This window comes from Hirundo rustica, chromosome 5, assembly GCF_015227805.2.
Source record: "Hirundo rustica isolate bHirRus1 chromosome 5, bHirRus1.pri.v3, whole genome shotgun sequence".
Taxonomy (NCBI): Eukaryota; Metazoa; Chordata; class Aves; order Passeriformes; family Hirundinidae; genus Hirundo; species Hirundo rustica.
The window spans coordinates 51,620,978-51,636,396 of record NC_053454.1 but is presented as its reverse complement, the minus strand read 5'-3'; the positions used below and the strand labels follow the sequence as shown (position 1 = coordinate 51,636,396).

The window sequence follows — 15,419 nt, the reverse complement described above, 5'->3', positions numbered from 1 at the left end:
GATCCAGCTGCGTTCCCAGCTGGACAGTCTCTGTGTTAAAGAATTAGTCCTGGAACAATCTGATCAAGCATCACCTTAGAACCTGGTTCGTTTCATGCACCCAGTCCTACAGAGAGGCTGTGCCAGAGACCTTAATTTCTGGCGGATCCCTTCCAGTTTCGGAGTTGAACTTATGCATGGCTACTCTATACCCGTTTGTTCTTGCGCCAGCCTTCTCTGTTAGCTCCGACAGCTCTTCTGCCTCGCCGCCGTTCCCCCACTTTGATGTCCTCGGGGGGCAAGTACATCCATCCCTGCCATTCCTCACGCTACTCCACATCAAATCAACCAAACTCCCTCTTTCCGTAGGGTCTCCCGCTGCGCCTCAGGCTGCTCCCGCAGCTTTCCCTCATCCCTGCCCGGCACCGCAGCCCCTTCCCTCAGGCGGGCACACGGGGAGCGGCCCCTTCCCGCTCGCCCTTGCGCCTCGCAGGTGCGCCCGCAGCTGCGGGTGAGTAAATCAAAGCGGGGCGAAAGCGAGCTTTCAAAACAAAACGAACAACACAGCAAACCTGGGCACGGCGCGGGCTTTCCGGCCCCTGCCCCGCTCCCCGCTCCCCGCGGCGGCCGGGCAGGGCTGGGCCGGGCCGGGCCGGGCCAGGGGAGGAGCGGCGGGAGACGGAAGTGAAAACAAGAGCGGGGGGCCGGAGCTGCCGCCTCGCAGACGCGCCGCGGTGTCCTCGCCTCTCCGCGCTGTGCCGCACCGCGCCACGCCGCCGGGTGAGTGTGGGGGCGGCAGAAGGCGAACTGAAAAAAAAACAACCCACCCCAAACTGGGGGAATTAGGCAAAAAGTCAGTAGGTTGGGCGCGGTTTGTACAGCTCCTCGGTGCTTGTTTTCTTTTCGTTTAACTTGTGTAAGCGGGGCGCGCAGCTTGTCGTGGTGGCGGGGCGCCCGGCCGGGGTGCCGGGGTGCGGCGGGGGCGCGGCCCGGCCCGGCGCCGGGGCAGCGCCTCGGGGAGCCCGGGCTGCGGGACACCTGCGGGGCTCCTCGTCCTCAGCCCAGCGCTGCCGTGCGCCTAGGGCTGCTCGGGCGCGGGGCTCCGGTGCGCCCCGCTCCCCGGGCTTTGTGGCACCGAAGCACGGCGGGGCTGCACGCCCGGTGGCCCTGGAGCAGCTGGGGCTGTGGGAGCGCCTGGAGCCGAGACCGAGCGCTGCGGCGGGTTTGGGGGGGGGTTCTTGTCCCCAGCCTGCGGTGCCCGTGGGGCTCCTCGTCCCGGGGAGCGGGGCAAAGGGGAGTGCTGGCGCTGCCCGCACCGCTTCCTCCCGCACGGCCGCCCCGGGGCAGGAAGGTCCTGGAATCATTTATATACAAATTGATATACGAGTTCCTGGGTGCTGCGGGGCCGGCGGCTCTGTGTCGCCGGGGATTTGAAATTTCCCCTACCAGACGCAGGTCCGCCGAGCGTTTGATCGTCTGAAGGAAAGTTGCACAATTTCACCCTTAGCTGGTTGGTTTGCACAATGCTCCCCACGTGAAGCGAGATTGGTGATTTGCCGTGTTTTCTTTTAGCTGTTGCCCTGGCACATTTTAAGAAATTCGTTAAATGAAACTTGGAATGGGTCTTCTTTGGTTGCCGTTCCTTCCTGCGTATTTGTCAGGCTAGAGATGCAAGATATCCAGAACTAAAGGGGTGAGAAAGGAAAGATGGGTGATGCTGAGTGGGATGCATGGTATTTCAGCGTGCACTTTTTACCCTCATATTTCTAGTTGCTACAAACGAAAAAGAATGGTACCTTTTCTTGGGTCTGTAATTGTAACTAGCTGATGTTCAGTTAAAAAAAGAAAGAAAAAAAAATCTGCACAAGTACTTTCAGTTTCAATTGTCAGGTAAAGCCTTCTCACCTGTGTGAAACAACTTCACTGTGTGCTGGTCACTAGACCAGACTGGTTGCTTTTCTGCAGTCTCATAACTTACAGTGACCTGTCACTGCAGCGGATTTCATTTAGCGGGAGTTAAAAGAATATGTATTTTTATGCAGAAAGAAATCTGCGGCTACTTCAGATCCTCTTTTTAAAAGATTTCTGTGCACAGGGCAATTAAACAGCTTGGTTCTCGTTTTAGTGGTGAGCAAGCCTCCTAAGAATCCCAGCTCAAACTTGGCGGGGACTTTTCTTCCTCCTTAGCCACGGGGAGAGCTCTATCTTGTGTGTTTCCCCTTCTGTACATCGGTGCTTGTCGAGGTTTTTAAGGGTGGGTTGAGTCAGCGCCTGAGGTCAGAGCTGTCCCTTTGCTGGATGCCAGCAGGCAGTGGTGGGTTGGGAATGGCCCGGTTACCAAGGCACCTCTGGTACAAGCTCCAAATTCTGCTTCCTGATATATATATATATAATCTTGTACTGCCTAATGCCAGTAGCCCTGCTCTGGTTACCTGAGTGGCCGTCGGTGTGAAGAAAGTTCACTATTTGATTTAGAAGTAAGTCTGAGCAGTGGATCACCGCTGCTTTGGGAGGTGAACCCAAAAACGTGCGTTGTGGATGGCTCTCTTGGGGAGCGACATCCTTGCACCGGTGGGGGCTGTGCGACAGCTCTGCTCTCATGCTCCTTGTGGGTGGGCTGCACTTGGAAAAATCCACCGCCTCTGGGAAACTAACGCGGCCCCCCTGCAGTGTACGGGCAGCTAAAACCGGGCTTTGCAGAGTTCGGTGGGGTTTGCAGCCGCCGCCTGCTGCTCGGCTGAAGGTCCACCTTAAATGTCCCGATTTGAGTATGGAATCTGGCTGTGCCCCGGTGTAGTCTTACACCAGCCCGGCCTGGTGTGCTCCTGCCGGGCTTCAACTCTACAAAAATAGACGGCATCCACTACCTAAGATGTCATTGTAACATTACTTATCTGAGGTGGAATTGAAGCCCTTATCTTTGACGCTGAGGAGCACTTAAATATCTCAGTTGCCTTTTAAAGGTAATTTGTTGGCCACATTTGTGGAGAGGGGGACGCTTGGGTTTTGCTTCCTCAGCATTGAATTGTGACTGTGGATGTTTTGCTTTAGTTCACAGATTTCATTTTGAGGGTTGGTTTTAATACCTGTCTTGTTTGTGACGTTGTTCTGACGCTGTGAAACTATGCTATAAAAATAAAAAAAAGTCACAGGGATTTTATTTTCTTCTGATTAACTGCAAAGTTGTGATGCTTTGACATTGCTGTATTTAGAAATAAGCTTTGAGCTGATGACATGGCAGCATATGATATTAATTTTGCTAGAAATGAATGTGCCAGTAGTGCTAATGTCTTCCATACTTCGGTTTAAGGGATGCTATCAATTCATGCTTGTCTCAATATTGACTTTTTTTAAGCTGAGCTTTAATGTTGGATGGTTTAGCCCCCCCCCTGCCCCACACAGTGTTTTGTTAGTAAAAAGTAGTTGTCAAACATTTTGGCAGCAGCAGCAGTTCTCCAAGTTCTGTTTCTTCCTAAACTGTGGAGGGAAACAACATATAAGGAATAAAAGCACAAGTCACGACAGACCTGATGTGGGATTTTTGGCTCTTTTGGGGGCAGGGGAATACAGCCAAAGAAAGAAGACTTTCAAAATTGCAGACAGTGCCTTTTGTTTTTATCACCTTTAAATTAACTCTAATCCTCTTCTGCAGGCATCAGTTCTTTGGATTTGGTCCTTGAATACTAAACATCATGAGCAACTACAGCGTGTCTTTGGTCGGGCCGGCTCCCTGGGGTTTCAGGCTTCAAGGGGGCAAGGATTTCAATGTGCCTCTGTCTATCTCCCGAGTAAGTGCATTTGCTTCTTTTCCTGCATGTGTGTATGTGTTATGCTGTGGCCAACCCACAACCTTCAGACAAAGCCATTAATTACAGACCCTGGGGCTCAACTTGCCCTGTGGCATGGAGGACTGTTGGGGGTCAGGGGGGGAGGCATAGAGAGGGGAAAATAAATCTTTATTGTATGAAGGCTCTAAGAAAATTAGCTTAGGAAGGACTTGTTCATTTGAAATGGTTGTTTTATCAGCATTTGTTTATTCAAATAACAAAATAAATTACCCTCGAATTCCCTTCCCTGCTCCCATCCAGAAAACAGAGATGCAGAGGTTGTAGGCTGACAGGAAACAAGCAATTTACTTTGCTGGGCTGAGCCTGTGCCTTTCAAAAGGGAGGCAGTGGGGAAAAATCACTCTGTTACTCTTGTTTATTCAGCAGCTCTTAGCTGCTTGAGGATCTTGTGGTGTCTGCTATTACAAATCCTACCATTTGTAATAAAAAGGTACTTAAAAGACAGTAGTTGTAAATAGCATTTCTTCGATATGTGCCTGAATGAACATGCCAGTTTCTCATGAGTGTTTTATAGAGTATGTGCTCTGAACTGGTATTCAAAGGATTTGAGGAACTAAGTCAAAACAAATATGATCTTTGTACCCAGCACTGTCTAACTAGTTTCCTACTTTAAAACTGTGTTTTCAGGGAAGGCTTGTCTTTCAGTGTGGGCTGAGTTTCAAAGCCTTTTTTGGATGGCTGAAGCACTTTGCACATAAAATACAGGGATAAACTTTGCAGTATTAAATTTCTAGGATCACTGGAAATCTCTGGGTGAAGGGACTGGCTTTTGATGGCTCTCTACCCTGACACATTTAAATCTGATTAGCCATGTGGAATCGTTTATATACAAAGGGCCCCTCCTCTGTCAACAGCTCTCCTCTCCCTCCTCCTGCATTTTTGTGGAGTTTAGTGACAAAGATGAATTATTTTTTACACCTGTTGGGATGGCAGAATTGATACTGCCCTGGGAGATGGAGCAGGTTTCTATTTGGGTTTATGCATCATGGTGATATTTTTAGCTAATCTTAACTAGGGTTTCAAACCCTTCCAGTTCATTTAGTCTTGGCTTATCTTATCCATTGGTGGATTATGCTGGTGAAATTAAAGTATAGTTTGGCTCTGAAAAATTCTTTTTATATGGCTAAAATAGACTAGAGAGCTGTAGAAATGCCTGTGTACTGATTAGGACAGTTAATACTTGAGACAAGAAAGGGTTGAAGGGCAGTTTATTCCTGGATTTCAGGGACTTTAAAGCTGAACTGTAATTCAATTTCTTGTTCAGTAGCTGGTTACTTGTACACTAATGAGAAATTTGAACTGGGGATGTGGATGGCACTCTACAGATTTGATGGTACAAGGGCTTTCACGACAGGGATTTACAAAGGCACAGGATCGTTGTGCCTGATACTGACGAGGAGTTAGGCACCATAGGCAGTAAGTCATGCGAAACAACCAGCTTCAGGAAAGGGTAATACTTTTTTTGTAGAGGCCTCTGTTATCCTGGAGATCTAGAGGGCAGTCCTGCTGTAAGCAGGCTTCCCATCTAAAAGAGGAAACATATGTTGGAATTAGCCTAGACTACAGCTTTATTGCAGGAATCAAATGCGCTGTCGCACGGAGTAGCCTGGAGGAATTGGCCTGGAGAGCCACCTATAAAAGCCTCAGTTATGGGATTCCCTAATGACAAATGTCAGTGCCCACAGGAGCAGAACGTAATGAAAGACAGGGACTGGTGTGGTTTTGGAGCTTTAATTTGTGCATGGGTGGGGTAGCACAATCTCCGCTTCACCTCAGCACCGCTCCTCAGCTGCACCGTGTCTTCCTCCTTGCAGTTAAGAGTATGCAAGCATTTGAATGTGCGGTGCCTTTTTTTTTTTTTAATTCCCCTCCCCCACTTTGAATAATAATAATAAAAAAAATGCTTAGTTCTGGTATGCCAATCCAGCTTTGGCCCGATAGTTTTTACTGGAAGAATTCAACACCCGTGTTCCTGGTATGCTAGAACAGCGTGTACAGTTCACCCCCCAAGCCCTTCTTTTCCTGATGTAGCACAAATTCCTTCCTGTATCTGAAGGCTGCTAATTAAATTATTTTAGCAAAACAGTAATGAGACAGCATAATTATGTTCCTTGGCAAGGAGGAGTCTTTGGTTTTGTTTTTAATTTGTCCTCTAGATGGTGAAGATGAATGCTGGGCTGCTGAGGGCTAATTTCCTGCTTTAGTTTAAACTTCTTGAAATTAAGTTTAAGTAAAGTGTAGTTTATGAAACACAGAGAATACACTGGTTTCTTAAGCTGTTTATCTGAAAAGTTAATCTCTTCACTAAGGATTTGAACAAATTAAGATCTTACAGTTCCTTGAAGAAAGTTTTTAGTGAGTCACTTGAGTTTGTACAGGATGCGGTTTAAATGGGCATATTGCTTGTTGCCTCTGTAGGGTAAAATGAGCCTGGTTTGTGTCCTTCAGTTGAAATTCTTATGGTCAGCTAAGGTTAACATTTGTTCAGGAGTAGCATTTGATTTTTCCTAAATTAGTATATTGCAGACTAGTCAGAACTTCATAACCAACAGCAACAGTTATTGCAGGGTTATGTCAGTCACTTTATATAGCAGAGTGCTGTAAAGCTGCTGTGCTTAATTATACAGCTGTACACATTTTATGGGAAGTAATAAACGTGATGTTGGGGTTGCCATGATGTGTGTATACATACATGACATAGCACACATGTCTGTCCCACACAAACGCACGTGGAACTTTTTACATGAATTTGTGTCTGGCTGGACTTGAACAGGGTGGCTTTTCCCAGTCTTCCTCCCTGCCTGGTGAAGGCACTTGTCTGAGCCCTGCAGAGTGCCATTGCACGGGTCAGGAGTTTAACACCGGGAAGCTGATGTGGGGCGGGAGCGGCGGTGGGAGTGGGATGGGTGGTATGGTTCCCATGAAGCAAGGGCCCGTGGGAAGGAAGTTGCTCTGAAAGTAGTAAGGGATAAAGGGTGGGTTGAGGTTTAAGAGCCAAGTGCTAAAGTGGCTCAGGCTGCCACACGTAAGTGTACTAGAGGGCTTCCAGGTAGTTAATTCTGAGACGGTATTTGTGTAACAAGAGATTGCAAACGGTGAGCAGTTCACCTGCAGTGAAGAATACAGAAATTACTAGAGCCCAGGGGTGCAAATTTAGATTATTCTGAGTTGCTGTTCTTACTGTTTCCTCATGGTGGTTTACATTAATTAAAGAAGCAACTGTTGTGGTTATTCCTTCAAGACTTATACTAGGATGTAAAAATAAAATAAAAGGGAAGGCTGGCGGAGATGAGAAAAAGATTTGTTTGCGCAAGAGTTTATTCTCATTCAGTAGAAGAAATGCAGTTTTGGAAATAAAGTATTTCAGTATATTACTAGGTAGGATTTATGAAGTGGCTCTCGAGCGTGCTAAGTTCTATGTTAACAGAATTTGGGGTCGGTCATATCTGTAACATCATCTAAGTTATTTAGGTGCAACGCACTGGCTTTTAAAACTGCATACTTCTTTAGACTTTGAATTAACATTATATTTGCTTTACTTTTGGGGGAGTTGATTAGTTGTCCATGCTTCATTAACAAAACCAGAATAATCTCAGTAAGCATGACTAACGTTATAACTGTCAAAACTGCTGTGCTCTGCGGATTGAAATAAGTGATGTTTGGTATTGATGATGTATTCATTGTGCTGGGATGACCTGTGAGAGGCTTGGATACTTGTTCCAAATGTGTGCTTGACATGTTAGTAGCTTATTAAAATGTTTGTGATGTAGTCTCTAAAGGGTGCTTCTCTCTGTTTTATGGCAATATTTACTACTAGGAACAAGGAAATAATCAAGCGAAGCTATAGTTTGAAGGGTAATGTAGTCTGTAGGCAATATATAACCTCCTACCTAATGCAAATACATCAGATGTTTGCCTGTATTTAAAAGTTACTTTTGTGTTCAATCCTGGTGACAAGTTTGGCTATTGCCTTTCGGAAGATGTTTCGCTATTTGCTGTAGGAATTAAATGGAATACAGTCATGTTGAAATGCTTGAGCTGACTGACAGCTCTGTTTTTCTACTGCAGCTTCTTTCAGTGTGTTTCCCACACTGCCAGCTTCTTTCTGCTTCACTGATCAGTTTTCTTCCTCAAAATACCCGAAACAAACAAACACCACTCCTGCCTCAGAAATAACTGCTTGGTTTTGCAGTTTTTTCAGTTTTCATTATTTCAGCTGTTTCAAGGATGTTTTTCTGTGTTGAAGGTGCAAGGTTATAGTTGACAGAAGACTCATGATAATAAGTCTGTTGGCAAGAAGTACTGCACTCAAGGAGTAGCTGGCAGAGCAGCCCACCTGGGGATGAAGTGGGGAATACAAGTACAGCACATCAGCTGCTTGGTTTTTGTCTCACATGAGCATCCTAATTTTCTTGATGCTGGTGTTGGGAGGTCATTAATATGTGGGAAAACAGGGAGAAAACAATAAAGGAAAATGATGTTTTGAGTGGACCTGGAGCATGTCAACTTTGACTGGCTGGAGTCTGGCTGAGCCTCTTGCCCTTGCTTTTGTGTGAATTATTTTATTAAGCCGTATGTGTCATTTCCAGTAAAATCAAATTTTGCGTAAGTATGAAATAAGCTATTTTAATGGAGGGCTGGGGAAATTGTCTTTCAAGCAGGTATGTGAATAGGAGAGAAACATTAGAACCGCTGGTCGGGCCAGTGATAATTGTGTCAGTAACTTTATGCTTCATCCTGGAAGCTACTGAGAGCTCCTAAGTAAACCCCAGCTGTCAGCTGCTGGCATTGCTGTGCTGGGTTGGTTTGTTACGGAGTTGTGATGGTTTGCACAAAATGCAGCTGAAGATGCATTCCACTGCTGCGGCTGAGGTGGATTGGGAACTGGCCGAATGGCAGAGCTCAGGGCTGTGATCAATGGCACAGAGGCTAATTAGAGGCCTGCAGCCAGCTGTGTTCCCCAGGAGTCAGTCCTGGGTCCAGTCTCGTTAAACTTATTCATCAGTGAGCTGGATGAAGGGACAGTGTCCCCTAGCAAGTTTGCTGATGGAAGAAAACCGGGAAGAGTGGCTGACACACCAGCAGGCTGTGCTGCCGTTCAGCGAGGTCTGGTCAGGCTGGAACATCGGGCAGAGGGAGCATAATGAAGTTTGACAGAACACAAGTACAGGGTCCTGCACCAGGGGAAGAACAACCCTGTGCTTCAGCACAGGCTGAGGACTGATCTGCTGGAGAGCAGCTCTGCTGAGAAGGACCTGGAGGGCAACAAACTCCGTGAGCCAGCACAAGAAGACCTGCGGTAACCTGTGGTGCGTTAGGATGAGGAATGTGATTCTGCTCCTGTACTGAGACGTGGTGAGGCTGCATCTGGAGTGCTGTGTCCAGTTCTGGGCTCCTCACAGCCTCCTCGGGGTCCAACAAAGGGCTGTGAAGATGAACAGAGGACTTTTCTTGTTTGAGAAAAGTCCAAGAGAGTTGAACCTGGAGAAGATGTAGCCGTGCCCAGGACAAGGGACAAGAGACACAAACTGAAACACAGGAAGCTCCATCTGAATTTGAGGAAAAACTTCTTTATTTCAAGGGTGACAGAGTACTGGAACAGGCTGATGAGACAGGCTATGGAGTCTCCTTCTCTGGAAATACTCAAAACCCACCTGGACACAATCCTGTACTAGCTGTCATATGTTAGCCTGCTTTAGCAACAGGGTTGAACCAGACGCTCTCCAGACATCCCTACTAATCCCAACCTTTCTGTAATTCTGTAACTTCCTGGCACAGGTCAGAGGTGCTGTCAGACATCACAGCATCTACCTGCTGATGCTGCTCCTGGGGCAGCAAGTGCTGAATTTTACAGGAGCTATCGGTGGTTGTGAAATGAATGGGATTTGCCAAGATACCAAGCAAGAAGTGTTATTCTATTCTGTTTAATGTTGTTTGCAAGATGTGGTTTACTGAAAAATATACTGAGAATGACAAATGAGCTACTAGTGCCAAAGTCTACATCCTCTGTGCACCGAGTCCTGAAGGAGAAGAGGTTTTCCTTTGTATAATTACAAAGTTCCCAGCTGCACAAGTGGTTTAATATGAGCAAGTGTTCTGAAAGTCCTAAGAATTCTGGTTAGTGCTTCAGAGTTTGTGTGGTTGCAAGCAGCACTCTATAGAGAGCTCCTCAGTTTAACCTGAGGATGGAAAGAGATCTGTTGGTATGGCTGTAATTTCCTGGTTGCCTCCTTTCTCACTATGGTTTAACATCTTTGTGCTGAAAATTGGGAAAAGGGCTGTTTCCTCTGACCATTTGTTTTCCTTCCCTTGTCTATTCCGCTGTGCGGTTTAAAGAATGACAGACCAGCACTGGTGTGTGGGCTTGGGAAGAAGGGAGGGTGTGGGGGAGAAGAGGCATAAGGAAAGTGTCTGCATCTCGTTCTGTTTGTGACCTTATTAGTTAGACAGCCTCTTCAGACTGAGTAGGAAGCTAATTTTTTTAAAAAAACAGTTACTCTGCTGATGTCATTCCAGCAGAGGTGAAGCTGGCTGTACTGGGAGAAAAAGGAACCAAGGAGTTTGTAGCTGAAGGATGTCTCATGTGATGTGTGAGCACATTCCTTTTACTTTAAAAAATGCTGGTTCTTCTTTTTTCCATTATAAGTGACGGTTTAGTTACAGTATGAGGAATATAAGCTAAATACTTTGTGATGGAAAAACTAAAGTATTTCTTTGCAGTGTCTACTTCTCAAAGACATATGTAGTGGAAAAAATAAACTCTGATTAAATGTTCAGAGCAGATGCAAAATTGGCAGTCCTTCCAGAGGCCAAAAGACAGGAGCATTTATTGAATAGTAACTGCAAAATATTAGGCATGTTTTCTTTGCAAGTATCTTGCCCTGGAGGCCTGACAGCTTCTGTCGACTTCCCCACCATTTGGAGATGCTATTTTTAGTGTAACTGTTTTTCTCATTATTCATTGGCCGATGGCTATCAAAAGGCATTGTGAGAAGAGACATGGTGTTGAAAGGTTTGTTTGTTTGGTTTTGGTATGGAGCCAGGAGATAACATTGTTGGCTTTTCTTTTATTTACTTTTTTTTAAAAAAATTATTATTTGTTTTGACTTTTTAAGAATAGATTTCATATGTTAGCAATATTAAGGGAAAGTGTGAGAGAAAACTGTTTCTCATATGCCTAAGGCAGTGGAAATATGGGAAAGGTGATATTCTTCCTGCCAGTGGTCATAAAAAATGAAAATTGAGGCTGAGGTTAGTTTGAACAAATATGAGGAATAGAACCATTGAATCATTTAGGTTAGATAAGTCCTATAAGATTGTAGAGTCCAACCACTAACTCAGCACTGCCAAGTCCACCATTAAACCATGTCCTGAAGTGCCACATCTACGCATCTTTTAAATGTCTCCAGGGATGGTGACTCAACCACTTTCTTGGGAAGCCTGTTCCAGTGCTTAATAACCCCTTTGGTGAAGAATTTTCCTCATATCCGATGTAAACCTCCCTTGGCACAACTTGGGGCCATTTCCTCTTGTCCTGCTTGTTTGTTGGGGGAAGCTGACCCTCACCTTACTACAGCTTCCTTTCACAATAGCAGTAGAGAGCAATAAGGTCCCCCTGAGCTCCCTTTTCTCCAGGTTAAACACCCCCAGCTCCCCCTGCTGCTCCCCATGAGACTTGTGCTTCAGACCCTTCATCAGCTCTCTTGCCCTTTTCTGGACACTCTCCAGCACCTCAATGTCTTTCTTTTAATTAGGGGCCCAAAACAGAACACAGGATTCAAGGCGTGGCTGCACCAGTCATGGGTAGAGGGGTACTGTCCCTTCCCTGGTGGCCATGCTGTTTTTGACAGAAGCCAGGATGCCATTGGTCTTCTTGGCCACCTGGGCGCAGCTGGCTCATGTTCAGCACCCCCAGGTCCTTTTCCACTGGGCCATTTTCCAGCCACTCTGCCCCAAGCTTGTCGCACTTCCTGGAGTTGTCATCACCTGAGCGCAGGAACTTTTCCTTGTTGAACTTCATACAGTTGGCCTCAGCCCACTGTTCCATCGAGTTTGTTTGCTTCTACAGGTGGCTGTTACAAGGATAGAGACAAGAGGGATGGAGGCCACTGCTAAGGCCAGAGTTTGAATGACTCAAGTCTTCAGGGCAGTGACAGCACTGAAAATATGACAGAAGTACCTCTTCAGGTTCCCTTGCTATATTCCCAAGCTGAATTTGCAGAGAGTGGTATTATCTTTTCTTAGGAGAGTTGACATGTTTCTTAGGAGAGTTTCCCTCCCTCTTCCCATTTATTTGCTTCTTTCATTACTCATCTTACAGCACTGTCAGTTACTCGGGTGGTGTCCCCCATGCAGGAGCTTATCATCTTTTGTCACTTCAAAACACCAGTGCAGATTTGTGCAGCTTGGGCATGCTGTTCTAAGTAGAGAGGTAGTGTGGGACAAAATAGCATGCTGTAAGTTGATGATATCATGATACACACCCTTAAAGCAGATTGATAAGCGCTGCACCAAGAACTGTACTTTACACCAAAACTACTAAGTAACTAGCCACAGAGCACAGAGACTTGTAGACCAGAAAATTTCAAGTGGAATAGTCCATAGTATTTTACCACTATGGATTAGTATTACACAGGTTTTTTGATTTTTTTTTTTTTTTTTTCCCTCATTTTAAGTTACTCTTTTATTGGAAACTTCAACTTAAACAGTTAAGCTTAGTAGATGCAGGAGATAGCTGAAGGTATTTGAACGAATGAACTCTTGCAATTGCTGTCAGCTGTGCCTGTAGCAAAGCCCTAAAGTAAAATGTAATGCCTTGTGTGAAGTCCCATAGGCTAAAAAGTGGATCTTGCCAGGTCTCTAGTAGTCCTGTTGGAAAGGTCAAATGGTTTGCATGTTAACTGGATATGAAAGAAGTTTGACTTATCCTGGGCTATATTAAGGAATGATCTAACACAGTATCTAGTTTTTTCCCCGATAAGTAGTAGAACAATGTGAAGTACTTACCCTGGGAAGGCAACAGAAACTTTTATTTTGTGCTAATTATTTCATAGTTCTTTTGAAGACCTGACTAGTGATTTGGATGCTAAGCCTGGGTTAATGTAGAGTGCATGAATTTCAGGAGGGTAAGATTCCCTGTTTGTTTGTAATGGATTGTTTAGTTATTCCTGCACCCAAAATTTATTCAGGCTGTGGAGAAAATGATTGAAGTTTCTCTAAGTGTGATGCTATATTGGTAGCAATATTATTTGATATTTTTAAAAAGGAATTCTATAAAGCCAAGGCAAAATGCTGTTGTAAATACAAAAAAAAAAAAAAAAAAAAAAAAAAAAATCAGACATAAATAAAGGTGTAATTTTGTTATTAAAAAGATTATGTTACTTTGGTGCAAACCCTAGCTATAGAGCTATAGAACATTTTGTTTAGAACCCTTGGAAAAGAAAAGGAGCTTTGCTGTGCAAAAGCTCCCTCTGCCAAGCAGAGCAGCTCAATCTCAAAATTCAATGTGCATTATATATAACAAGCCAGGTGTAGTTTTGAGTCCAGTGTTTTCTACCTCTTCTCTTTGTGGTTCTAGCCTTCGCATTACATTGTGAAAGACACAGAGTGGCAGATTCATGGGCTTGTTTGTCTTCAATTTGCATGCATATCTGTGCAATACCTTCTGTGCTGTTCTAATTTTCTTTACCTAATGCCTTTAAAAGGAGGAACAAAATCAAAGAAAAGCAAACAAAAAAATTGGGGAGATTAACAAACCACAGAACTTGTAGAAGTAGGGTTGGGCTTGCTTTTATTAGACTGATAGGGAAGTTGAAGGCTTGTAAAGCTTTAAACGTCAAAGACATCTTGATAAAGTCATAAAATCACAGAATGGGTCAGGTTGGAAGGGATCACAGTGTGTCAGCTGGTCCGACCTCCCTGCTCGAGCAGGGTCATCCCAGAGCACATGGCAAAGGATTGTGTCCAGACAGCTCTCAAATATCTCCAGTGAGGGACACTCCACAGCCTCTCTGGACAGCCTGTTCCAGTGCTCCATCACCTGCACAGTAGAAAAGTCCTTCCTCACATTCCTGCTGACCTTCCTGTGCATCAGTTTCTGACATTGGTGAGGTCCCTTCTTGGTCATCTCTACTTGAGGCTGAACAGGCCCAGCTCCCCTCAGCCTTTCCTGGTTTGAGAGATGCTCCAGCCCCTTACTCATCTTTGTCACCCTCCATTGAGCCTGCCCCAGGAGCTCCATGTCTCTCTTGTCCTGAGGAGCCCAGAACTGAACGCAGCACTCCAGATGTGCCTCATCAGGACTGAGTAGGGGGACAGGATCACTCCCCTAGACCTGCTGTCCATGCACTTCCTAGTGCAGTTCAGGGTCCTCTTGACCCTCTTGGTTCCAGGGCACACTGCTGGCTCATGGATAGCCTGGTGTCCACCACTGCCCCCAGGTCCCTCTCCACAGAACTGCCCTCCAGCAGATCAGCCCCCAGCCTGTGCTGGTGCATGGGTTTATTCTTCTCCAGGCACAGGACCCTGCGCATGCCTTTGCTGAATTTCAGACAGTTCTTCTGTTGGCTTTCTGCAGCTGCTCATCAAATCACAGTTTTCAGTCTAGACCAAATGAGAGTGTTCTTTGCCCAGTGTCTAAGGCAGTATGCCAGCAATTGTTTAGAAATGAAAAGGCAACCCCCAAAATATATATTCAGGATATATTTAACGCTTGGGGATGATACACTAGTTCTTTGTGAGGGACTGATTGTTGGAGTCATGACTTGATCAAGTGTAATGTAAACAGTCATCAGGCTTGCAAAGGAAGCAGTAATGGTTGGAGAGCCTTGCATCCTACCTGGCTGCCTGAGTTCCTGTCTTCTTTAAATCTTTTCTTAATGCTGAGAGGTGTGAGGAAGGCCCCCCTCCCCAACTATTGGCACTCTTAAAAGTGGGAATAAGCTCACGTAGTACCAAATAGTCCTCTTGGATGTGAATTGGCCCCCATGCCTGTCAGTGCTACTCACTGGCTGGAGAGGGTTGGCAGAAGAAAGCCATTTTCGTGATGGAGCTTAAAGCCAACTCCACAGATGAAACTCTTCCTCCATCAGTGCCCTAAGCAGGGATAGTATGTGGGACTGGTGCAGCAGAGGTTCTCTCAGCCCAACAGGCTTGGCCACGGGAACTGGCTCTGCTGGCACAGTGGAGGCAGATACCTGGGGACAGTACAGCCTAGAAGTGCGGAAGCCAGACTTGCTTGGACGTGTCTGTCAGTGTACTAAGCTGTGAAAACTGCCACTGAATGCTTATTAAATAACAACTTCTGTCAGCTATGAATACATTCTATTCTCTCCACTTTCCAGCTGTCATATTTTGGCAGCTGACTAGAATCAAGAGTCATTGTAGCTGGGGCTTACATGAATCTCCTTTGAGAGCATAATTTGTAAATTAAATTAGTTTGGTATTGCGCGGATCGATTGTAATCCTGCTAAGAACCCAGGCCTTGGCACCGGAAAAACACTCACGGAAAGGTGAAATTGTGGGCATACAAGTTGTTTCCATAAGGTGACTCCTGCATAAGGCTCAGCCTGTGTTGATGTACATCACAGCTCA

At 45.6% G+C, this 15,419-nt stretch overlaps 1 protein-coding gene across 10 annotated transcripts in view; it reads left to right on the top strand.

Annotated features, from left to right (window-relative positions):
* Positions 1–633: 633 nt before the first annotated feature.
* The window catches only part of PDLIM5 (PDZ and LIM domain 5), a 123,973-nt gene continuing 109,187 nt past the window's right edge, over positions 634–15,419 (top strand). For 4 of the 10 annotated variants that reach the window (XM_040064493.2, XM_040064492.2, XM_040064490.2 and 1 more), the window contains exons 1-2: positions 635–759; positions 3,632–3,767. In XM_040064493.2, the coding sequence (XP_039920427.1) occupies positions 3,672–3,767 (96 nt within the window). In that variant the 5' untranslated portion in view covers positions 635–759; positions 3,632–3,671. Of the gene's footprint in view, positions 760–809; positions 833–2,788; positions 2,943–3,026; positions 3,052–3,631; positions 3,768–15,419 lie in introns of those variants that run through there. The other 6 variants (XM_040064485.1, XM_058420728.1, XM_040064494.1 and 3 more) reach the window with 4 other exon arrangements.